General features: G+C 43.2%; 3 protein-coding genes across 5 annotated transcripts in view; all 3 read left to right on the plus strand.

Annotated features, from left to right (window-relative positions):
• The first annotated feature begins 558 nt into the window (after positions 1–558).
• zc3h11a (zinc finger CCCH-type containing 11A) lies at positions 559–10,935 on the plus strand. 2 transcript variants are annotated; one of them, XM_047583049.1, is made up of 17 exons: positions 559–676; positions 2,066–2,137; positions 2,784–2,922; positions 3,032–3,151; positions 4,226–4,349; positions 4,454–4,636; positions 4,729–4,794; positions 4,876–5,037; positions 5,302–5,376; positions 5,468–5,566; positions 5,663–5,725; positions 6,250–6,768; positions 6,866–6,939; positions 7,034–7,562; positions 8,766–8,920; positions 9,091–9,263; positions 9,759–10,935. In XM_047583049.1, exons 3-17 carry the CDS (start codon positions 2,869–2,871, stop codon positions 9,955–9,957), a joined length of 2,595 nt encoding a protein of 864 aa, XP_047439005.1. In that variant the 5' UTR covers positions 559–676; positions 2,066–2,137; positions 2,784–2,868; the 3' UTR covers positions 9,958–10,935. The 2 variants fall into 2 exon arrangements, with proteins under 2 accessions (XP_047439005.1, XP_047439006.1); XM_047583050.1 differs by having other exon boundaries at positions 570–2,137; positions 6,869–6,939.
• A 1,930-nt stretch (positions 10,936–12,865) lies between these two features.
• On the plus strand, positions 12,866–16,472 carry LOC125006860 (zinc finger protein 233-like). The gene is made up of 2 exons (XM_047583317.1): positions 12,866–13,121; positions 15,545–16,472. Exons 1-2 carry the CDS (start codon positions 12,935–12,937, stop codon positions 16,330–16,332), a joined length of 975 nt encoding a protein of 324 aa, XP_047439273.1. The 5' UTR covers positions 12,866–12,934; the 3' UTR covers positions 16,333–16,472.
• A 4,202-nt stretch (positions 16,473–20,674) lies between these two features.
• Positions 20,675–25,390, plus strand: part of nfasca (neurofascin homolog (chicken) a) — a 111,108-nt gene continuing 106,392 nt past the window's right edge. For both annotated transcript variants that reach the window (XM_047582457.1, XM_047582456.1), the window contains exon 1: positions 20,675–20,843. The gene's annotated coding sequence lies outside the window, so the exon portion shown is untranslated. The remainder of the gene's footprint in view (positions 20,844–25,390) is intronic.

The following is a 25,390-nucleotide window of genomic DNA, read 5'->3' on the forward strand; positions in this document are numbered from 1 at the left end:
AACTCTTGCTAAAACCGTGTCTTGAATTGCTGTTGCTTTAATTGGAAAAATTGCAAAAAATTACATTAACTCAGCTCAACTTTTGTCTCATAATTAAAAGCAATTATGACAGAGATAGAAATGTTGTGATTTTAGAAAGGCAGTCCTCACTATACTTTATTTAAAACATTTATTAGAAAGGTCTTTGTAGTAAACATGTATTTTATTTTATTTATTTTGAAGAAACAGGAGATATTCGTTTAAGTTACCATGGATACAGTGAGTAAGCCTTTGGAATTTGTTTACATCCTGGAAACAGAAGTTTGCTGAATAAGCTGTCAACATTTTCACACAAGACACTCTGGTGAGCCATTTTTGGCCATAACAAATTACGAGTCTGTTTATCCCTTATCTATCTATCTATCTATCTATCTATCTATCTATCTATCTATCTATCTATCTATCTATCTATCTATCTATCTATCTATCTATCTATCTATCTATCTATCTGATTCATATTTCCGTGAGACCTGAACGCACCACACCGGGAAGTCCCTCCCTCGTATTTTTATCCGGCGGCCGCCATTTTGGTTCAGTGTGTGCGTGAGTGCGGAGGCGACAGTCGACGAACCGGGAGCCGCAGTATATTCCTCGACTTTTTGTCTTAAAAAAACAAACCTTTTTAAATCTACAACCGGTAATTAACACCACATACACTGTTAACACATACTGTTTCGAGTGTTGCTGAATGAAAGTGAATGCTACAGCCGCCTTTACGGCTAAGGCTAATGCTAATGCTAAGGAGTAGGCCTCTGCTGTGCTAAAAACCACCCTTTTAGCGGCATGTTACATAATATAAGGCTCATTTTACACACAGGCATCGGGTTTTTTGTGCCAAACTAACGATTCACGTAAGCTTTACTAATTATCCTAAAAGGTTTTAGCGTAATAGTAGCTCGTTTAAATTAGCTTTAGCTTTGAGCTTCTTCTTTGTGTTATGCAACAGTAAATAACTCGTTGACCGTTGTTGTTTATGACCTCGACTTGTGCACTAAATAAACTGGGTTTATTGTAATTTGGAAGAAAAAGTAGACTCAAACTTGCCTTCTAGGTTATTTAAATCGAAGCTGAAGATTATTAAGTGTTGGTGACTTCATTTTGCACCCGTTTGTATCATATTTTATTCTTCCTTCCTTCAGTTTAAGCGCAGCTTTTATGTTATTTAAGATGAATAAAGCTGCTGAAGCCTCTCAGAAACAAGCCAGGCCTGGACTCTCTCATGCTGCCTCTTTAGTTTCTCTTTGTTGTGGTCTAGATACTTGAACTACGTAAATGTGTCTATAGATAGATCATGTAATAAGTCAGTGTAGAGACAATGTGACCTGACCTGGAGCGAGTTGTTGCCGTGTGGAAATGTCATCTCTGCTGTATTTGTGCTGTTTGTCTGTCTCTTAATAACCCATTTTCAGTTCTGCGGGGAGTGTTGTTTTTTTTTTTGATTGATTTGTAGGTTTAAAACCACCCTCTCTGAGGATCTTTGGATGTGGATAGCTTGTCCCCCTCCCCAAAGCGAATACAGAAAGTGGCAGAAGATTTTTTTCCTCCTCTTCAGCCCTAGTAATCAACATCTGTAGATACCCATTTTTTTTTACCCCCCTCTCCCCACTTCCACTTCCACTGCCAACACCCAAACGCCACCGAGCCCCGAGAAGAAGCTGAGGATTTTTCATCCGCCCACCTGCCACCCCACCTTTCTCCACCTTTCTCTACTTTTTTTTTTGGTGCCACACCAATTTAAGATTTTTACCCCCCTCTCTTTTTTTTCTTGTCTGGCTATTTATGTCCCCCCCCGCCCCCCCGCGCCTATTTATTTATTTCATTATTCGCCCCAAATTGATAGTAAAGGAAAAAAAAAAAATACCCAAAGGACTCTATTGCATCCGGCATCCGTAATGTTTTAGCAGTCTGGCGGAGATTAAGATGTCTCAGAGAGTCTCAGAAAAAAAGGGATGTCGTAGGAAGACGAGTGTCTCTGGGCGACCCACCCCACTTTTCCTCTTATCTCATGGATCAAGTGTTCCTTCAGGACTCTATACCACCTCGGAGACACCCTACCAGAAGGGCACTGGAGAGGGAGACCCCTTCACAGCCACCTCAGGTAAAGGTTGTGACGGCGCCGACCAAATATAAAGATGAAATATCATAAGATTGATTACAAGGCCAAAAAATCCACTAATCTAATCATCCATCTTTTGTCTTCTCCTAAAAGTTCTTTGGTTGTTCTACTTTCTGAAGTGTCGAGATTGTTATGCTTTGCAATGCAGAGTTTACAGACAAGGACAATTCATGTCACAGCCCCGGAGAGAATATAAACTATTAAATCTCACCCGTACTTTATTTACACTTCCTGAATGATATGATCTTGTATTTGGTGTCATGGATGTTTTTAAGAATAATAAACATACAGGTTGAAGCAAGTTATTCATGCTGGTAGATGTATTTATCTTTACCTATAAAACAATTTGATAATCCCAGTTTAAGGCCTTAACAAATATTAAATATGAGCATATTTTGCATTGTAGGGCTTAAATTACATTGCATCAGTACGACGCCCTCTAGCCGTGGCTTATTTTGTTTCTGTTCCTCATTTGTGGAGTTGATAGTTGAATGACGGTACATTTTGTTATTTTAAAGGTCTTAAAAGTCTTAAATTTCACTTGTTCAAACCTGCAGAAACCCTGTATTGAATTGAGGTAGCGCAGAGGGTTTTATTCCTTATGTTTTTCTGTCCTTTGTGTTGTCAGAGCGCGAGTCCTGTTGGCCCTGGAGAGAACCAGCTGCTGGGCTAAAAGCTCATAACGCCACTAAAAACCGCAGAGCAGTTCTACGATGACCAACCATGGAGACGACTGCTATTTCTTTTACTATTCCACCTGCACTAAAGTAAGCACGGTTTTGAAAACCCGTCCTCCGGTTTTACACGCTTTTTAACATCCAGACCCTGACCCAGAAGGAGTTTGAGCTTTAATCCCCTGCTTGGTTTACTGTGCAGGGCGACAGCTGCCCCTTCAGACACTGTGAGGCAGCGATGGGCAACGAGACCGTCTGCAGCCTCTGGCAGGAAGGACGCTGCTTTCGTGCCGTCTGCAAGTTTCGCCACATGAAAATCACAGTAAGTGATGTTGAAGCATTAGTTTGGAACTGAAGACAGAAATGTCTCCTTGGAAATTTGTGTATCTTGAAGGGTATTAACGAGATTATCGTAGAAAAGGAACTTCCATGCCCAAGAGAAGTTCACCAGAAATGTGACTACACGCTGCTGCAATGCAGAACGCAACAACTGAGATTGGTCCACTTCTGCACAACGCTGCAGTTTTCAAATTGATTGCTTTGGATCGATAAAGTATCTCCAAACTGAGGAAGTTACGGCCTCTCTTTCTCACTGTTCTCGTCAAAGAGCCTTAAAGTCAAACCCCGTCTTGTAGCCGTAGCTCTTAGGAAAAGCAGTGCAATCTAAATTGATCCTCGGCACCGAGATAACGCTGATTTTAATGTTCCCTGTGGCGTCTTCCGTGTTGCAGTCCAAAGTCCTGATTGTACCATGTTTTCAGAGCCACGAACATCATTTTCTTATGTTCGTAAAATCACTGTGACATATCTGAGAGAAGAATTAACCCTTTTATAGGGAACTCATTGAAATATTTTTTATCGTAGGACGTCAGAAAACTGTTTTACATTTGCGAAAGTTAATCAAGATTAATAAATTTACCTTGTATGGTTCCTTACTCTTAAGTGGTGAATAAATGTAAACGTGTTAAGAAAAAGAAAAATGTCCCACAAACCAATGGTGCACTGGAAACGGAACTAATGACTGAAGGAAAATGGACAAATCATGCAGAAAAATGCATAAAAAAACAGGTCCAGGCACTAAAATGATATTTCTGCATAATTTTTTTCATTTTCCTTCAAATATAAACGTGTATTTAGGCCGTTAGAACATACACATCATATCACATTAGTCTACATTAAGACACTTCTTCAGAGTTCATGCAGAGGTGGAGTTTGTGGACCACATTAATGGACCGTAAATTGACCTGAGAATGTTTCCTCGATCTTCTCTGATTGGCTGAATGAAAACCACATGCTTCTAAACCTCACTGAGAGGAACATAGATGCTATTTAAAATGTGTTAGCAGATATGGTTCCTTGCACACCCTCATTAAAAGATTCTGATTCTTCTAAACAGAAAAACCGGAAGGAGATAGCGTGTTACTGGGAGAACCAGCCGGCGGGCTGCCAGAAGGCTCACTGCGCCTTCTCCCACGAAAAGCCACGCTTCATTGAAGGCATCTTCATGCCCCCGGACAAAAGTGAGTCAACTTTCTTCAAACAAACCCCCGAGAATTGAGTTTGGGACCGAACTAAGGACCGATTTCCATGAACCTCTTAATAATAATGGCTGTTTTCCTTCTAGGTCTGAACAAGAATGAGGAAGTGCAACAGGAAGAAACGCCCCCCCCTCCCGCTGCCACCCTCCCCACCACAGCTAATCCTCAGCTCCGCGGCGTCATCAAGACGGAAACTCAGGAGCCGGTACCGAGCCCCACCCACCCGCCGGTGGTGATAAACCCAGCAGACGACGACGAGGACGAAGACGGTAGCTTGGATTTGATATCAAAATGACCCATTTGTCGTATATATATATATATCTACAGTTCCTGAAGCAGTGTGTTGCCTTTATGGTTCCAGACCAGTTCTCGGAGGAGGGAGAAGACGGCAAGTTTGGCCCTTCTCCAAGAAAGCTCCCGAAATCAGGTGAGACTTCAGAGACACAAAACCTTGGATGAAGCGTTTGTTATAATCAAGGCTGTATTTGACAATGTTGTGTTGTCCCAGATGATTCCCTGAACTTCGGGGTGAGCACCTTGGAGGAGATCCGTCTCAGGAAGGCCCTGAAGGCCAGCATGAAGAAAGCCGGGTACCCCATCCAGAGTGCCGAAACTTCCAACGCCAATGGAGAAGGCCTTTTCCGGCCTTCCGCCTTTGAGTCCAGAGATGGTAAAAAAAACTATGAAATAAGCTTTTGAGCTTGTCAGACTTCGGGGTTTTGGTCAATACTTGACCAACAACATGGATATATCAACACTGACGAAATAATTCACCCAAATTTCATTCAGAACTGTTCACGGTGGGGCTGAAGCTAAATTTTACTTCCTTGTATCTTTTCTAATGAACAGACATCATTCTAGGCTTTGCCTTCAAGGAAATTAAATCATCATTATCATGTTCTCAACCCCTACATTCTTTGTCTCGTTTGCGTAGGACCAGTCTTTGAAGGACCTGGTGCAGCAAGAGGCAGCGTGAACGAAAGACTTGGAAGGAAGATTCCCAGCACTGGTATCTAATCTCTTATTGCGGATCTTAAAAATGCAGCCGGCTATAATCATGTAGAGATTAGACGCTCATGATTCACATGTCGTTACTGCAGACGTGAAAAGTGGAGACGGCGTCTGGCTGAAAAGGAGTCTGGCTGAGCGTCTTGGCAGAGTCGTGGATCCGGAAAGACCGTCGACACCCCCCCAGAAATGTAAGCATCGCTCAGTATCGTGCAGATTAGTTATGTTGTGAGAAGAGCAATAAACAAGTTATGACGTCTAAGCTCATCCTTCTTATGCTCCTTCAGCTTTGAAGCCCATAAAAGAAAGACTCGGATTAAAGTCTGGTCCTGCTGCACCTGCTCAGTCAGGTAAGAAGTTTAAAAGAAAATGTGCTGCTTCCTCCACATTAGCTGCGTTTCTGAAATCAAAGTGATATTTCTGAAAGTTTATACGTGTTTTGTGAATGAGCTGTGGCTCTTGTAGAGTCTCATCTCTGGGGCTGGGGACCAAACTTCAGTGCTACGACGCTAGTAGCATAGCATCAATACTATTAAACAAATATAAAGAGCATATAAAGCCAGGTCTCATTCTATAGATCTCACAAATAATAAAACACTGTATTTACTATGGACAAACCCAACGTGACGTCACCTATTGGACTTTTAACCTTGAAAACGAAGCCCGATGTGTGATTATCGTTCTGGTACCGATATCAAAAACCAAGGTATCGAAATTGGCATTGTATCTAAAAAAAAAATTGAACAATCTCCAGCTCTACTCATCTCATGATATCCCATAGTTCTCTTAAATTTTCGTCATGCGTTATGTCTGAAAAACCACCTCATGAGAGAGTAAAAACTGTCATTAATCAACGTGAATTATTGTGTTACAGCTGAGACGAGTGCAGCGCCAGACAAAGCTGCTGAGCCCATTCGCATCAAAACCCTGGAGGAAATCAGGCAGGAGAAGGCGGCGAAGTCTCAGAGCCAGAACGACAACTCTTCAATGGAGACACCAGAAGTTACCGCGTCCAAATCTGCAGCCACCAGGGGCGTGAAGCGAGCCGCCACTGCGAAAGGTTCGCCCGACGGCCGCCTGAAAACCTTTTCCGAGGCCATCCGGGCCAAGAAGAAGAGGCAGGAGGAGAAACAGGAGCTGGGCCCCGGCTCTAAAAAGGCCAAGCACACGGCGGCGGAGAACGCTCCGGGCAAGAATCAGGCGGAGTCGGGTCCCGAGGGCACGAACAAGGGGGAGGTTAGAGTAAAGACCCTGGAGGAGATTCGCAAAGAGAAAGCAGCAAGGATCCAGGCTCAGCAGGCCAAGGAGGCTGAAGCCAAGAAAAGCTCCGACACCGAGGAGAACGGCATCAAGAGGCCTCGTTTACTTCACGTCAAAAAGCCGACCTCCCAATGTAAGACGGCGTTTCAGTGTTCCTGTGTGTAACTCGGGAAATGTGTGCACTGTTATTTGGAATATGTTTTTAAATATATGTTTTATGTTAAATTTAGCAGGTATCATCACAACAGAGAAAAGTTCTGAAGTGACAGAGAAGCCACTGAAAACGTCTGCTACTGCGTCGGAGGTATTTTCTCTATTCCTATTGACTTATATTAAGTATAAGCTATGTTTTTTTTTTTTATTCTCTATGTGACGTTGATTTGCTTTTGTCTTTCTAGCCGAGCTACAACGTGAAGGTCAAGACCTTTGAAGAGATCATGCAGGAGAAACGTCTTCGGAAGCAGGAAATGGACGAGCAGACCAAGACCTCGGCCGAAGCTGAGCCGTCTCAGAACCGGACCAGCGCCGCCGCCGCTGGCTCCCTGAAGAGGAACGCGGCCGCCTCTAAAATCAGCCTCGCATCTCCAGGCTCCCCTTCATCCACGACTCCCGCCCCGGACTCCACCCAGAACCCCGTCCGTAAACGGGTCCCCCTGAAAGGCAAAGCTGCTTCATCTCTGAAGAGCACAACTGCTCCCGATGCCACCGCCGCCGCCGCCTCGTCGACTGTGGGTCCGGACTCTGAGGCCGAGTCCCGGAGCAGCTCGGGGGAGGTCACGGACAGAAACACTAGAATCTCCAGCACACTGTCGCCGGTGAAGCAGAACAAAACAGCTGCTCCAGGTCCGGACTCGGACGCCCCCCCTGCTGCTAAAACACAGAACAATAATCAGAGGAAACCCACAGAACGTACAGCAGACACCAAAGGTACAGTTTCCCTGATGTGACCATTCATACTTACTTCTGCAACACACAGTTTTGTTAAATCATGAAGGTGGACCTCATCAAACCTCAGACCTGTCTTACTACAGTCTCCATTTACACAGTTTTCTGTTTTCTTCAGTGCTGAAAAATGCTGGTTTCTGTTTTTACTGTGTGGATGGATTTGGAGAGACACTAAAAGCTGAATTATATATTGTTAAACTTGCTCAAGACAAGGAACTCAGAATCAGAATACAGCATTTAGTCGGTGAAACTCCTGAAACAATATGTGGACAGGTTCATCATCAGGACCTGTATCAGTTCTTTGTGCAAGGAGGAACCGGATGAGTCCTACAAAAAGACCTCCAGTAGGACACTGGTGTGAACGTCTATGTCCATCCAGGGCTTTGGTGTAGATCATCACAGTTGTCAGGTTTAATCCTGAGGACACGTGACAGATGTGAAAGTGTCTAGAGAAGCTGTAGAGGACGTCTTGCATCAGTGATGGTCTCGGTAGGCGCAGACCTCTACAGGCTACGATGGTGCAGTGGGTCCTGGGTTCCTGCTGGTGTACGACGACGTGAAGGCAGTTCCTGGAAGATTTAGGACTTAAAACCACTGATGCTTCTACGCTGACCTAAAAAAATCCAATAGAAATTATGGATTCGATCCAGGAGCTGACTGATGCCCTGATCCCGATATCTCAGGACATTATCCGTCTTCTCATGTGTCCGAGCATGCTGGGGCCGTACAAACTACTGAGGACTAACCTGCTTGCATCATTTCTTCACTTAGAGTTTTGAGGAATTCAGGCCTCTGTAGGTCACTAATCTGAATTTCCATTAACTGAATTGTTCCTAAAGCTGAGGACACCCACAAGATTTTTCGCCATATTTTACCCTCGATTCCCGGTTGGGCAAAGTCTGCAGTAGTTGATGAGAAAGGGAACCTGGAGCACAGAAATGGATTGGAAATGAATCGAGTTGTGGCAGTTGTAGCCTTAGTGCTCGTATAAATATCACAACTGTCGCCCTCGCATGAGTTTGAGAGTCTGAAACGTTCATTTGGCTTTAATTGTTTTAAAAAATCATGTACAGGATAGATATCAATTGAATGTTTTTTCCCCCATTGAGCTCAGATGTGTTTCAGACGTGTTTCTTTGGTTTTTTTCTTATTCTATAAAAGTAAATGTCCACTTTTTCCCCCCAGTGAGGCCCAAACTGAATGTGAAACCCTCTGTCGTGAAACCTGCAGTGCAGGTGAAGCCGGGCCAGAAGAGGAAGGCGGCGGAGCGATCAGCTGTAGCTGCTGTTAAGCCTCTAAACAGCGCCTCCACAGCGCAGGAGGAGCCACTGCAGGAAACGGTACGTCGGACACATTTTATTCTACAGATTAAACAGCAGTGATTCACATCCATTTTCTCTATTATGCTACATTTTATGATGCACCGAGTTACACAGTCTGTCATCAGACGCCGTGTTTTAATTAACGTGTGCTGTTAATGACCTTCGGTGCCTTCATGCTCCGTCACCAGGTGTTCCCATCCATCAGTGCAGAGGCTCACCTGGTCTCCGCGGTGCCTCGTAGTCCCACCACCCTGCAGGACAACGGCTCCAGTCCCCCGAGAGAAGAGCTTCAGACTGTCCCCGACTTCAACGAGAGTCCGGCTCAAGACAAACGAACGGCCGCCAGCACAGTCCCCCAAAGGTAAAAAAAAAACCCTCAGTTATACACTTTATATTACAATACACATTTTAGCAGTAGTGACAGACATTTAATTAAATCCCAGTAATTGAGAACATTTAAAGCACAGAGGGTCTAATCTGGTCTGCGGGACGAATTTGCAAATTGCAAAAATGACCCCATGAGTTAGCGCTTCAACACCTCATTATGACTTGTTAATAAGGAAGGAATGAAGGTACTTTTTTGGAAATAAATAATCTGTGAAACCTGGGAAAGCTGCAATCAGAGGCAAAATTATGTCTTAATCCTCTTACAAGAAAAAAACAACAAGCAGAATAAAAATTAGAATTAAGAACTAACAGAATAATATTATGCAAATCCAAACAAACAATTAGAAAATATCTAATCAAACAAAAACAGAATTAATACTCCAACAACTCAGTGAGAACTGATTGAAATGTTGTTGTTTTTCCACATGAATGAAGCATTGTTAATAACAAGCCTCTTTGTCCATATCAGCCCAGTCCGAAAGACTCCCACGCAGCCCAAATCCAGGAGGCTCAGCGTGGCAGCGTCCCGCGTCGCCTCCACCTCCGCCATGGACGACTTCGAGGACCTGATCAACGAGTTCACGGACGACCACCTGGAGGACGACGTGGACCCTGGAATCGGAGAGGACGTCCTTCTCCGTGAGCTGTCGGAAATGATCGACAGTTGAGGAACAGTCGACGGCCATCGAGACGTTTTCAAAGACGTTTTGTTCTTAAACACCGATTTTAATTTTAAAGCTCGTGTTCATATTAGCTGTTCTTGACATTTTAGTCGTCTTCTCTCACATACCAACTTCTTTCATTTCCCTTTTTCATGTGATCATCATCCGAGGACTGTGGAGTCGTTCTGCAGGGCTTTGACTTCCTTTATCATGTTTATTTGTGATCAGCAACTTTTCAGACCTTGCAAAGAAAAGAAAAAAAAAAAAATGCTTTCAGGTCTGGTGTTGGAGTTCCCGTTCAGATTATCATCCCTCAGATTCAGTTATTTCTGGATGTAAATTTGGTAAATGCATCATTTTTGAGAGGAGTTTTATCTGTATACTGTGTATGCAAAGGGAAGAGCAAGCTGAATATAGAAATAATGATTACTGCTGCACTTAGCTCGCCCCCCAAACTGTGTTTTTGTTTTTATCTCTGTGTGGATGAGGGGGTCGTTTCTCGCCAGTTCCCAGATTATGACATGGATATATATCAGTTTTATTTAAACAGTGGCCCCGTAAGAAAAGCTGCGAATGCGGATTTGAGAGGAATTTTCTTTCAAGTTGCTGTTAGGATCATTTTATCCGTCGGATGTGTGCGCTTTGTTTGTCCACGCGAATCTAAATGAGTGCACCTTCTGCCCCTTAGTTGTTTTTATGTTCGATTCAAGTGCGTATTTGTCTTAACCAGGTCTTTCTCTGAGTCGTACTTTAAAACACACGAACTGGTATAAAGTCTAAGTAATGTCTGGCCTTTATTAATGAACACCTCAGGGATTGTTTCTGATGTTTGTACGTTTCTTTAGAAGATTGAAAGTCACCATCATTTCACCAGTGCTGTCTCCAGTTCATCAACCTTTGCTTTGTCCATATTGTTTTCCAAGATGTTACAGTACAGAGTGACTTGTACAAATTCCTGTGTAAATAAAACCGTTTTAATGATCAGCTGCTTCGGTGAATGAGTGTGGAAAAAGTGGAAATTACACAGAAGACAATGAAAATAAGTTTGTCCACTAAGTTAGTCAGAGATGTGGACAGAACCCAACACTGGGACCCAGGATTAAACAGCAGACAACAATGTTAAGAAATTTAATTTCTTTTGAAGGAAACTTTATTATATGTCAACATTTTCCAAATTTACTTGACAACAAATGGGAAAAAACTGGAGTTATCATTACTGATAGTTTACTTATAGTTTATCATGCTGTCATGCTACATTTGAGATCAAATTGGGACCTGATGTAGATAAATAAAAATCATATAAATTTAATGCCCTTTAATTTGAATTATTACCATGTGGCATTGTTTTTAACGAGCTACATTGGGTTAATTGTAGCCTCACACATGGGGGTTGTGGGTCTTCCTCAACTTTAGTTCTCTGCTCTAGACCTAGGAGTTGGAAGATTTTGCACATAGACTGTAAATAAAGATGGACGGTGGAACCGCTCCTCTAAAATTAAGCTAAAGCAAGTAGAGCTCCCCCTGGTGTCTGGCTGTAGTATAAGCTCCAACCCCTCCATGTTAGTGGATGGAACTAAAACTAAAACACTAAAATACCCGTCAAATATTTTTTTCCAAGGATGGTGTCTCTCATTTCATGTAGTTAATACAATGTCAATGCATGTTCAACGGTCAACTGTTTTAGTTATTTGACGCTATAAAAACAGGATGTGACATAATCCATAAAGCGGTTCCAAGTAGTAAAGTGCGTAATTCACATAGTGGCTCTGTGCAAAATGGTGCCGCTCGTATCCTATCATGTCAACGGCAGTGCCGTCGGTTACCGTAAAAACGCTAAAATCTGGGGCATTTTTAGGGACAGCATTAGCCAGGGGACAGGCCATCTGAAACGGGGACTGTCCCCAGAAATCGGGGATGTCTTGCCTCCCTATTTTGGGAGCCGTGGCAAAAAAGGTGATTCTTTTTTCAGAAAGGTGGCAAAAGAGTCGAGTCTTCATTGGGAGAGGTGGCAAAAGAGATGATTGTTCTTTGGGATGGATGGCAAAAGAGCTGGCTCTTCTTTGGGGGCTGTAGCTAAAGAGCCGACTCTTCCTTGGGAGAGGTGGTAAAAGAGCTGACTCTTCTTTGGGTTGGATGGCAAAAGAGCTGGCTCTTCTTAAGGATGGGAGGCTAAAGAGTTGTCTCTTTTTTGGGAGAGGTGGCAAAAGACCTGACTCTTCTTTGGGATGGATGGCAAAAGAGCTGACTCTTCTTTGGGAGCTATGACTAAAGAGTCGACTCTTCCTTGGGAGAGGTGGTAAAAGAGCTGACTCTTCTTTGGGTTGGATGGCAAAAGAGCTGGCTCTTCTTTGGGATGGATGACAAAGGAGCTGGCTCTTCTTGAGGATGGGAGGCTAAAGAGTTGTCTCTTTTTTGGGAGAGGTGGCAAAAGACCTGACTCTTCTTTGGGATAGATGGGAAAAGAGACGATTGTTCTTTGGGATGGATGACAAAAGAGCTGGCCCTTCTTTGGGATGATTGGAAAAAGAGCTGGCGTTTCTTTGGGAGAGGTGGCAAAAAATAGTGTTTTCTGGGATAAATGGCAAAAGAGGCAACTCTTCTTTGGGAGAGGGGGCAAAATAACCGATTCTTCTTTGGGAGCTGTGGAAAAAGAGACGACTCTTCTTTAGGAGAGATGGGAAAAGAGCTGACTCTTCTTTGGCAGCCGTAGAAAAAGAACCCATCCTCCTTTGGGAGCCGTGACATAAGAGCCGATTCTCAGAAAAGAGCCGGACTCCCCATCACTACAGCTTGCGTCGTGGCTCCTCCCGTCCAGCAGGCGGAGGCATCACCTGAGCGCATCCGAAATCTGACCCCAGCTAGAAGCCGGTCCGCTTCCACTTCCCTCTTTAGTGAATGTAAACAGAAGGACGTGCCCGCTCCACCTCCACCTCCTCCTCCTCCTCCACCTCCTCCTCTCCCACTCTGGAGACAGTGGTAGAAAATGACCAAGCTGGAGCTGTTGAATGTGTTTCTGAACGACAGGCTGACGGCGGCAGCGGAGGAGATTTTTCGCGCAGTTAAAGACACGGTGGTTGAGTACCAGAGCGAGATCCTGCGCTCCAAAGACGAGAACGAGCGTCTCAAGCGGCTGCTCAACGTGGCCGTGCAGCGGCTCCTGCTGCAGCCAGGTGAGCTAGTAGCTAGAGGCTGGATGTTTGCACTGCTTCTCACCTCAACCCCTGTCTTCAGTGATGTGCTGAGTGTCACGACTGATCTCATTCAGAATATGCACCCCTCCAGACACCATAACATAAACAGTGCCTCCTTCCACCAGTAAATTAACCTGCGACGTTTTAAACACCTGACGTAAGACATTAAGCCTGTCACACAGAAATTTGTTTTCTTTCCTAGGGCTGTGAGAGCAAGAAAAAAAGTTCGTTTTGGACAAGTAATTTATACTTGACAAGAATGTGGCGATGTATAGGTGGTTTATACTTCTGCGTCAAGTTGACGCAGAGGCTACAGCGACGACGGCAGCTTCTGCATCTCCGTAATTTTCAAATTGATTGTTTTGGACTAATCAAGAATCTGTAGAGTTAAGTAAGGAGGTTTGGAGATGCAAACATTTGTGTGACTTGTAGTTGGTAAACATTTCATTGTTGAATATGTAACAGGACCCGACTGGCAAAAAAACGCCAACTATCGTTTGGGAGGCGTTGTTACAGAGCTAGCCAGACTGACGAGTGCACAAGTATAAATGGCAGCGTCTATAGCCTGCTGTGCTCTAAAAGAGCCTAAACTAAAGTCTCAGGGAACTTCTCAGGGAAAGTCCTCCCACTGCACCATACATAACACGCGCTAAGCATTGTGGGAGATGCGGGAGATTAGACTAGAGGCAATTTTTTTGGATGTTTCTAAGCCGTTCAGTCAACAGGCACATCAATCTCTACCCAGGAGAGATTAGCGGTTAGCACATTTTGAATATTACTATATGGGAGCTCGCCACCGGCATTTCCACTCTTCCATATTAACCACGCAGAATAGTTGTCGGACACGACAGGTGATAACAAAATTATGTCATATTGTTCTTGTAGTCCGAGGAGCGAGAAGAAACTGTAACAGCCTTTACAGATTTCTCAAAGAATAAACGGCAAGGAATGCAAAAATACTCTCACCTTGGCTTAATCCTGTTAAAGATTCAGAAAAAGTTGAGAGTGAATCACTAATAATTAAAATAATACAGAGGTATTGAATTAATGAGTATAGTTCATGTTGTGCATCTGCCTGAGGATGCAGCCTTTAAAGCTGCCCTGATGAGGCAGCTCAGTACTTTAGTGCATCATTGAACAGATTTGTCCTTGCCTCGGAGGACTACCTGGTTGGTTGTTATAGCAACTGTACATGTAGATAATATGTCTCATGTCTTTTAAAGGCTGGCACCAGCAGCTTCCTCAGGTTTGTCACAAGTTCAGTCTGTGAGGGGAAGCGCCTTCTGATCCTCAACACAGGACCTCCTGGATTTATTCTTACATCGCACTCATCTCCCAGAAACAAAGCTTTGATGATTGTTGTTATAAGCTCTGAGAATGTTTTCACCTGAGCAGTAATTTTAGTACGGAAGCCCTAAGTGGTCATGCATTCACACATATTTTATTAGTTGGTTATAAGATTAGTTGGTTTCTCGAGAAAACAGAGGAAATTCATTCATTATCAGGGGAAAATGGAAGAAATAATATTTATGAATTCATGACTGTTTAGAGCTTCTGTATTTTAGGGCATATGAAACACAGGATGTTTACGCTGCAGCTCCAAAGAATAGGACTGACGGTGAATTTCTGTTTTCTTTCTTAAGCTTTGGCATATTTCAGCTGCACATCACCAAAATCATAGCTGTCCTCTTTATTTAGCCATTGCTGTACTAAATTGTCATGTCTACGGTGGTCAAAACGCAACATTTCAGAAAACACAACGATATTACAGAAAACACAACAACATTTCAGAAAACACAACATTTCAGAAAAGACGAGATTTCAGAAAACACATCAAGATAACAGTACATACAATGACATTTCAGAAAACACAATTATGTTTCAGAAAACACAACAACTTTTCAGAAAACACAACAACTTTTCAGAAAACACAACAATATTACAGAAAACACAATGACATTTCAGAAAACAACGAAATTTAAGAAAACATGACATTTCAGAAAACATGACATTTAACAAAACACAACAAGATTACAGAAAACACAACGACATTTCAGATTATGCTACGGGTAGGGACAACACTTCTTGTTTCTGATTGGAGATGGGTGGAGGAGGAGATGGCATTGATAGAGGAATATCTTTACTGATTACTTGATTTTAAAAGTAACTACATTAGATTACAAGTTACTTTATGAGTCACATTCAGCAGCTGTCGACAACTCCCCCCTGTTGCCTCAACACAACAATAACAACTGAAAATTTAGACCCAGGTTAAGACAATAACAACATTTAGTTTCATTTAAATCTGTTTTCCAGGCCCCAGATCTGGTTCAGACAATATCTATATGTAATATTTCCTTCGAAATCCTTCCTGCCTAACTGTGACCTATGTTACTTTCCAGATCCTCACTCTGTCCAACCCCAAGAAGATGATCCGTTCTCCGAGTGGAGAAGCAGCGCGGAGCAACTGCCTCAAGTTAAAGAGGAACCAAAACTCAGACACATTCAAGCCGACTGTCCACAAGCAGCTGGAGACTCAGAAGAAGGAAACTGCAGTCGTGTCGAGCTCCAGGCGTCACATCCTCCACCAACGCAGCCGGTTTCTTCTCCTCCACCGACATCCCCAGAGATTAAGACGGAGGCCGACGGAGAGGACGGCAGGAAACAGCTCCCAGCCAACAGCTTATCGTCGCCCATAAAAGTTCTTTTAAACTGCAGAGCAGCTCAGAGTGATTTTTGTGCCACCGCCGCAAAGAGCCACAGAACTCAGAAAACTGAGCAGCAGGTGAAGGGGCTACTTCGCTCCAACGGAAAACAGAACTCGCCCATAATGCAGATCAAGAACGTGAGATCTCTGAAGCTGCCTGCGCCTCGCTCCTCCCACCCGAGCCCGGGCATCCAGAGGTGGCACAGCTGTAAGGAGTGCGGAAAGGGCTTCAGCTTCGCCTGCCAGCTGGAGGTCCACATGCGCTGGCACACCAAGGAGAAACCGTACAGCTGCACCGTGTGCCGCAAGAGCTTCACCACGGTGAGCATGCTGAAGAGGCACCACCGCATCCACACGGGGGAGAAACCCTTCCGGTGCCACGTGTGCGGGAAATGCTTCAACCAGTCGGCACATCTCAACACCCACTTCAGGCTCCACACCAGAGAGAGGGCCGGCTGGAGCCGGTCACCGCACCACACGTGAACCGGGTCTCACAGCGGAAGCCCTCATTCGTCTGTAAACTCTGAAATGCTGTAGCTGGCCAGATTTTAAGTTCAAACCGTGAACAGTGATGGTGCTTGATTGTGTCTAATTGTTGTGCAATAAAGAGTAGTACATGAAGAGTTCTTGTCCGTACGTTGTGGTAAATGTGGTTGGAAATGCTCGAAGAATATTTAAAAAAGGACAGTAGTTTTTAAATGTACAGGAGGCGAGGAAGTGATTATTAGCCAGGTTGTAAATTATTACTGTAAACCCACCAAATTGTGTGACACATTTCACATAAAAAAAAAAAAAAAAATAGAATAAAGTAAAACCATAAGTCTCGAAAAGGGCGTCCGCTACCCCTAGAGGCTCCCCAGAGGTACTGCAGGGGAGGTCACAAAATATTTGGTTGATTAGACACTTCTATACATATCTATCTATATATCTATCTATCTATCTGTATATAGATATATATTAAATGTCTTTAAATACACATTAACATATTGAATGCGAAATGATAATAATAAAGTATATTTCTAAATAGCACTAGGCCAACTTTAATATAGAATATGATATAGTAGGTCAACATCAGTTGGTGGTCTGTGGTTTAAAAGACCCCTGAATTAAATCTATCAACCCAATGAAGAAACTGCCAGTGTGTTAAAATGAAAACAAAATATTAAACCCACAGTGGGGAAATTTGCAAGTAAACACTAGAAATAATACTATGTATGTGTGTTAGTGTTATTACAGCACCGTGAAGGGGGTGGGATTGATTTACCATCAGCAGTGACAGCTTTGCGATCGTCCTCCGATCACAATAAGCCTCCACGGGCTCCGGAGTCGTCCTTCTACCTCCCGTCTGCTCAGTCTATTTTTGTCCACAGCTGAGATGCTGCAGTTCCCTGAGGGGCTCCTGTGCTGCAGACGACCACATCAGTCACACAGTCCCGCGTAGACTGTGGTCTAATGGTGACGTAGTCCAACATCCATGTGTGTGTGCACCAGCTTGTCCCTGAGTATGACGGACTGGATGGTGTTGAAAGCGCTGGAGAAATCAAAGAACGTGATTCTGAGATGTCTTTCCAGGAGGCAGATGATGCCGTCCATCCATGAGAGGGCGCAGATGTGCGAGATGGATCAGCCTCTCCAGCATCTTCGTGTTTTACCTTCCTCTTCCCTAATCTCAGGCTAAGGTTGACGATGTGTCCAAAGATCCCTTTAGAAACCTGGCACTGATGCCATCTAGATCCTTCCAAGCTTTCTCCATCTGATGTTTAGGGAGGAACAGGTCGGTGTCAGGGGTCAAGCGCTGGTGGTCACTGGTGGGGGGGTTAATGGCGGTTCTGAGGACAGGGGGAACCAGCAGAGGTGCAGGGTGGTTCTGCACTGTGTGTTCTGCCAGGGAAGATATTCAGGTCGTTCACCAACTTCTGGTTCCCACTTCTGGTTCCCCTCAGGTTTCTGGTTGTTTCCCTTTTGCCCAGAGATGGTTTAAGGTTTAAGGACTCCGCTGACATTCTGCTGCAACTGATTCTCCAACTGAAACTCGCTTCATCCTCAGCTCTCTCTGTACAAATCAATCAGGTCGTGCTTGTTTCCTGACTTGAAGGCCCTTCTCTTTTCCCGAAGAGCAGCCTGCACCGTTGCCAGTCATCGTTGTTAACTTGTTTGTGGAGCTCAGTAATGTGCTTCCATGACACATTATCCTTCCTGAATTTCACAGTCTCTGATTACACATCTGTAATGTTCCTATAGTGTTCTTATATCTCTTTGTAAGAGACTGTGTGACTGTATAAACAGTTTTGCGTATTGGTTTGCGTAATGTGGCCTTGATGTATAGTGCATGCAGCTGTGGAGACGTCGGCGTGTGATTGTGTGTGTGTGTTCCAGCTAAATTATGAATACTTTATGATAATATGAGAGATGCTTTTAACTTCACCAGGAGGGAATGTAACAGGCAACACCATGAAGCATTTGTAGATGACACGCAGCTTAAAATTCCAAGTGTCATGTGTTCGACAATCTACGCAGAGCTAATGAGGATCCAGTGACCAATTTCCTATTTGTTTACTTACACAAACTCTTATCTCGTTTAGAAACTCAATAAACCTTTTTCCAGTCCAAAAATTCACAGTAGGAACTGATAAAGGAATTTATAAAAAATCTTGATAATGGCATCAGTATCAATAAAATCTTATCGATGCCCATTATTATATATATCTTCCTCCTCTTTCTGAGTTTTTTGAATAAAGTAGTGTGTGAGTAAATATAAAAAGAAACTTTCAGTTTCAATTTACTTAACTGTATATGATACTTAAAAGAATCTTTACATAAAAATGCCATGTGGTGATTGGTTATAGGCGGCCATGTTGGTTTTAGGTCTGAAAACAGTCATGATACCTGTCAACCATGTTAAACTCTAAAAGTCCCACATGTATACACAGTATATACCCAGTACATCACAGGAATTGGCATCATCAGAGGGGGAATGTCCCATTGCTGTGGTAATAATATGCCAGAATTCCCTTGGCAGGTAATATGGCCTCATGCCAATGACTAACAGTTCAATGTTCTTACAACAGAGTTGCTCCTTGATAGTGATGTGGCCTGAGTTACACCGTCTATTGTTGAATAGCTGAAAACCGCCCTGTGCAGCGTTGATCTACAGTATAAGGTTATGTAGATACACCCACAGCAGTTCACGTACACCCAACAAATACTACAAACTTTTCAGAGCCTCTTATTCGCAGTGAGTGGCTTTAATAATTCGGTGGGCTTTGTATTCTCAAGTTTACCCGTGTATTAATAGAACAGGTATTTGGCCACTACAGTGTTCTGGCTCTGATGTGAGGTTTTCTTAAAGACCCATAGAGTACTGTGTCATGGTACTACATTGGTGCTAGTATCAAGTCGTGTAAAAGGCATCTAAGCAGTTTCATATTTAAACAAAACAACTGACAATAGTTGGTGCAATAATCAATGAGTAAACATGAATGGTCTAAGTAAACGAATAGTTTGTACAATAGTGTATGTAACCCTCTGCTGCCAACTATGGGGGCTTATGGGCTAATTATGGGCTATGTGCACCAATTTATGAGCATATCTTATCTCGTATCTTTTATCATTTTGGACATTTCTCCCTTATGTTTCAACCCTAAAACTAAGCCCCACTTTTCTTTTGCTGACATTTATTCACCAATGGTCTGGTAACATCAATGTACACCTAAAGGTAAACTGAGGAAAATGCAAAGTCTGTTCATGTTTTTTTTTAATAAAGTCGTTGTGAACACAAACTTGAAGTGCTGTACGATGACATTTTAAAGTTACATTATCGTCGAATGGGGTTTGACTTGTGGACTGTACTTGTGCTCAGATTTGTCTCAGTAGAGATTTGAACTTTGCCTTTTGGGAAATAAAAAAATAAATTCAAATGTGAGGCCAGAAAATTGTTGGGTTTCGAGGCATTGAGTGCCTGTTATATGACACTGTGAAAAACCGCGAGAATGTTACTTCAGTATACACCTCACCCTGACATTTCACACGTTGGAAGCTTCGGCTACACGTGGGAAACTACTGATACATGAAAGGTCGCGCTCCTCCTTTTGTCTAAGGGTGGAGCCTAGCTAGAACAAGACCACTGTGTACGCTTAGAACGGGGCTTCCCCTCTTCTTCTCAGCGCTGAATCAATACTTATTCTCTGCCAAATAAATAACCTACACGAGAGAAGTTGTCGAGTGATCTACACATAGTTAAACTTCCAAAAGGTGCACTATCAGAGAAGGTGTTATTAAACAAATGCCTGTTTAGTAATATGACATAGCGCTAATGATTAAAATTATTATGTTATTAGAAATATAACTGAATTAATTTAAACGTTAGTATTAATGAATTAACCTATTAATCGGTTAATTAAGTTGATTAATTAATCATTTTGGTACATTTTTGTCTTGCTAGGTGCACAATTGTACTTAAACTGGTACAATTTGATAAGTTACCAAAATATTACTGCACCACTGGATACAAAATTGTCAGAAGGTGCTGCAGGTGTGACAAGGTACCCTGTTAGGTACATTTTCTTACTTCTATCTTTAAAAGCCAGTAGCAGATGTTTGCAGTCATAGATACTTCACTTTACCCTTTTTATGCCCTAGACTTAATATTAATCCTAAGGTTTTATCATAAAACGGCTCTGAGAGGAAAACTAGATCGTGTGTCATCACACTGTGACCACCAGAGAAGCCATCCACCTTGCCGTGCCCTCCACACCCACCGCCTGCCCCATCAGCCCCGCGGTTACGTGTGGGAGCGTGCGCACGCCGCCACACGCCGGGGACGCGCTTTTGCGGACCAGGGAGAACAGCTGAGGAGGGGAGTGAGAGAGGGAGCTGCTGGAGCTGCATTGACAGGAAACAAGGAGCCAGAGCTCCGGTAACGCCGACAGGAAACCAAGAAAGGTTGACTTTTCGATGCCGCTGCGAAGCTGACGGTGCCCGGTGCGGCAGCGCAGGTAAGCGGACACCTCCTGCTTCAAAAAAAATGTGATGCTGTGCAGTTGTTTCCCCCCTCGTTGCTCTGACGCATGGGGTGGTGTCCTGGTTCTGGCTGGGCCGGACCGGGGGGACAATGAACCGTGGACATAACAAAAAAAAAAAAAAAAAAAAGCCAGAACGCTGCAGCTGTAATCTCGTCCTGGGGGCTCGGCTCGACACGTCCCCGTCTCGCTGCAGTGTTTTCCTGGCACCTGGCGCACACGGGCCCCCGCCGCTCTCTGCGCATCTTCTGGATGATGCTGCGGTTTTGTGGGATTTTTTTTTTTTTTTTTTTTTTTTTTTTGCTGCTCTGCGCAAATCGCACATAAAGGCAACTCGGTCCGGGGGAAGTGACCGGGGGCCCGGCCTCGCCGTCCGTCTGCATCTGCAGAGGCCAGTGTGTGCACGGTGTGCGTGGGTGAAGTGTCACTGCAGAGGATGAGCGAACCGGGACGCTGAGAAGGGGATGTCAAGTTTTGCGTGTGGGGTTAGGCTCCGTGGCTCAACTGTGGATGAGTCAGGTCTGTTTTTTTTTTTTTTTTTTTAGGACTGTTAAATGGATTAGAGAACATCTAAATGCGGGAAAGGGAATTTAAGCGAATGGAGAAACACACCCTAAAACAACACACACTTATTAAGTAAGTGTGTAGATAGCTGCATGCACCGTAGGCCATGTTCCTGAGCTACAGGAGAGCTGTGTGATGACCTTGTTGTACCAGGCAGGCTGTTAGTGTGATCACGCTGGCTGTCTCACTACATTATTCCTCTGATGGTTTCATAACGGTGTGTGAGTGTGGTTAATCTGAAATAGGTGTTGGTTTAATAGGTGTTGGTTTAAGGCTCAAGTCCCGGTGTAGCCTTATATGTAAGGACAGCTTGTCATCAGTAGTCACATATAGTCACTGTAAGGCTTCTCCACTACTCTAAAGCTGTAATGCTACTAACATAGGATTTATTTCCTGCAATGATAGTTATAGAGTTTTTAAAAAAGCAAAAACAAACATTATCTGTAGTTTTAACTTTGTACACGTCCATGTGCGCATCATCGTAGAGAATTCCTGCCTTTGGGTTGTTCCATTTTGCCGTTATCACTGATTGATGGGGATGGTTTTGGTGTAGCTAGCTGAGGAGCTAATGTTAGTTATCTGAGTAATAGCAGAATCCACAGAACAATCCATCTTCTTTCTTCTGAACTCAAGTCGGCTGCTGGTTGGTCTTTACTGTAACTTCTGTGTTGAGCTCAGTAATGTGCTTCCATGACACATTATCCTTCCTGCATTTATTGGTCTCCGATTACACATCTGTAATGTTCCTATAGTGTTCTTATATCCTCTTTGTAAGAGACTGTGACTGTATAAACAGTTTTGCGTACTGGCTTGAGTAATATGGGTGAATGTTGATGAATGCACTCAGCTGTGGAGGCGGTGTGTGACTGTGTGACTGTGTGTGTTCCAGCTAAATTATGAATACTTTATGATAATATGAGAGATGCTTTTAACTTAAAACATCATTGACAAAGTTCATATGGAGATTACCAGGGACAATGTTGCCAGATGGGAAATGATGATGATTTTGAGGAAAATTATCGCACGTGTCCAATTTGACGTTGCTCAGGACCATCTGTAAAACATGACCACAGACCATATAGTATAGCTGATAATGCAGTTTTACCTTTAAATAAACTAACAGCACTATTTGTGTTTGTTAATATCCATGTATTGAAGGGATTGTTGGATTTATTGATCGTACGGAGGGTGATATTATTGTACAAATACGATAATTATCATACATCTGCTCTTTTAGAGTACGGTGGAACATAGATACAACGTATGCACGTAGCCAATACTGTATATTCATGAATAGAGTTTAGTATGGGACACATATAGTAGGTAAATGTCCTCATCAGTTTGAGGTCCTTGGCCTGAAAATCGTTGAAGACCCCTGTTTTAGGGAGTTGATGTAATGTTGATCCATGTGTCAAGTATGGTTTTATTTAGTTATTTGACTCTATAGAAACAGGATGTGACATAATGAGAGTTGTATAAACAATTTAACGAATAAGTTCAGTGTATAATCCAACATTTCTGACTGGCGGAGGTAATATTAATTAAACAAAATCGTGAGTGAGTCTGGAGGTTGTGTTGTGATCAGACTTCAGCACTAGAAGTTGCAAAATGGCGCCACCCGTATCCCCAGGAAAATAGCATCACATTGTCCGTAGCTTAGAGTCTGTATTCACATCTAACCCTGCAAACAAGAGATGCCGATGGCCACCCAACAGTGCCCACCAAAAGTAGTGACGTGTTGTCCATGCTGGACAGGAGGAGGCTCTGAAGGACTTGGGGTAATAGGGTAAGGCAAACATTTGCTTTTTCCACTGAACCTGACTATCTGCTCTTGGCTTCACTGAATGTGGAAGGCTGCACCCTGGCAGCTACAGATCTAGATGTACCAGAGCATTCTCTGCTTATGAATGGGATATGCTTTTTTCCACTATGAATTAAATATGTCATGGCAGTTAGGACGGTGTTCACGTTGACCTGGAGTCGAGCTTTGTTCGTTGGGCTCCAATGGGCTTCTGTCAGCAGCTGATTAATGGTCATCTGGGTTCTCCAATGAAATCTGAACGACTGGTGGACTGTGATGAGAGATGAGCATCGAGCATATCCAGATGCAGTACAATATGTAGATGTTCCTTCACCGCTGAGAAATCTGACCCTCGGGTGTCAGGTGTCGGCACGTTGGCTGACTTCCTCTGATGAATAACAGGAGAGGAAACAGAGAGTCTTGTGAACGCTGTTAGCTGCCACTCACAAACATATCAGGCATTCTGTTTGCCTGGAGCTAACGTCCTCAGGTCAGCACATGCTTCAGAGCATCACTGGAATACATCTGAGCTTCAACGGTGTCTGAGAATGCAGTCAAGAGCGTCCGAATAGGGTTAACAGCCACAATGTCACACAGACAAAAAAGGTCAGGGTCATCTCTAGTTCCTCAGAAGGTTGTTTAACCAATGGAAATGCCAATGGAAGAGAAGCAGATGTTATGAAGAAGAAGGAGGAGGAGGACGCCTCATGGCTGGAGGAACCGATACAGAAGGTGGACTCTGTGGTAGGGACAGAGCTCCGGTCCATCATGAACAATGTCCACCACCCTCTATAGAGTCAGATCTATAATACAGTCTGTTCATGAAGGCATTCTTAGATTTTTATCTTGGCTTAATGCAGTGCTTACAGTATTTGTATGAACAATGAATTGAAACTTATGGACTTCCAACAGATCTTTAGACATACCCTTCTAGTTCTTAATTACTGGATGCGGTTGGTTATGTGTGCACTTCATGCATGTAAGAGGCTTTATAGTTTCAGAGCATTGGAATGAAGATCGGGAACATCACCCTCAATGTTATCGTTGGTTAAATTTAAACATTAAAAAAGGACCTTCTCCACTTTGCCAGTTCTCTGGAGAACCTTTTGATGTCTAAGAACTTTTCTTGCTGTATAAGGTTCTTAAGAGAACTGAATTTCAAAAAGGTTTCATTAAGAACCAAATAAGGTTCTCTAAAAAACAAGATAACAAATAGTTCTTTTAAGAACCAATAGGCAAAACGTTCCTTAAAGAAATTTAAAAGGTTCTCCTAAGGCATCAATGCGAAGAGCAACTTTTGGTTCCAATTTGAACCTTTATTTTTAAGGGTGCATAACGCAACATGTGCGGTGTTTTCTGTTAATACTGACAATGAGACTTGATGTGTAATTAGTAGCCTTCACACAGCCCCAGATACAGATGCATCACAGTGAGCTGTTACTGTTTTATTTTGCTTATGATAAAAACTTCTTAAGACCTCTAATTGTTTTCCAGAATACTTTGCCAAGTTCTTCGCTCGGGGCTTTTTTCACTGACCATTAAAGAATCACAAGTTCAGTTGTAATTTGCCCGTTTAAAGCATATCCACTCACTGATGCCTTTACTCGGCTCACTGGAGTGAAAAGAGGCCAACGCAGATGATGTGAAATATCAAAGTAGCTTTAATCCTGCCATAATTTCCCTTAATCCCCCATCTGAAACCCCTCCAGTGACAACATGGAGCTGCAGTTCATGCGTTTGCCAACAGATGCCAGTGTTGTAGCACAATAAATGTGTCCTCCACAGCTCACAGATAAATATTGTATCAATGCTGCTCCTCACCAGTGCATTCATGTGTGTTTTTGTGAGGCTGCGTGCCATGCTAACTGCATGGCTTCCTTTAAGGCTGGCGTGCACAGACGTTAGGGTACGGTGCAGTCACACGGGATGTTTTGCTCCATTTTGCACACGTTCATCCCATGTTTTCTAAAATATGTAATGGCAGGTTAACATCTACTTTACATTCCAAGTTTTATATAGGATGTGTTTGTGGAGAGTGAGTCCAACCTGCTGCAGTAAAGATGTTGGTAAAACATCCTTTTATGAAAATGAGGCAAGATGCACAATTAACCATGATACTTTTAAATGCTCTAGTTTTCTCACTAGGCTACTACATCTA

This window comes from Mugil cephalus, chromosome 4 (assembly GCF_022458985.1).
Source record: "Mugil cephalus isolate CIBA_MC_2020 chromosome 4, CIBA_Mcephalus_1.1, whole genome shotgun sequence".
NCBI lineage: Eukaryota > Metazoa > Chordata > Actinopteri > Mugiliformes > Mugilidae > Mugil > Mugil cephalus.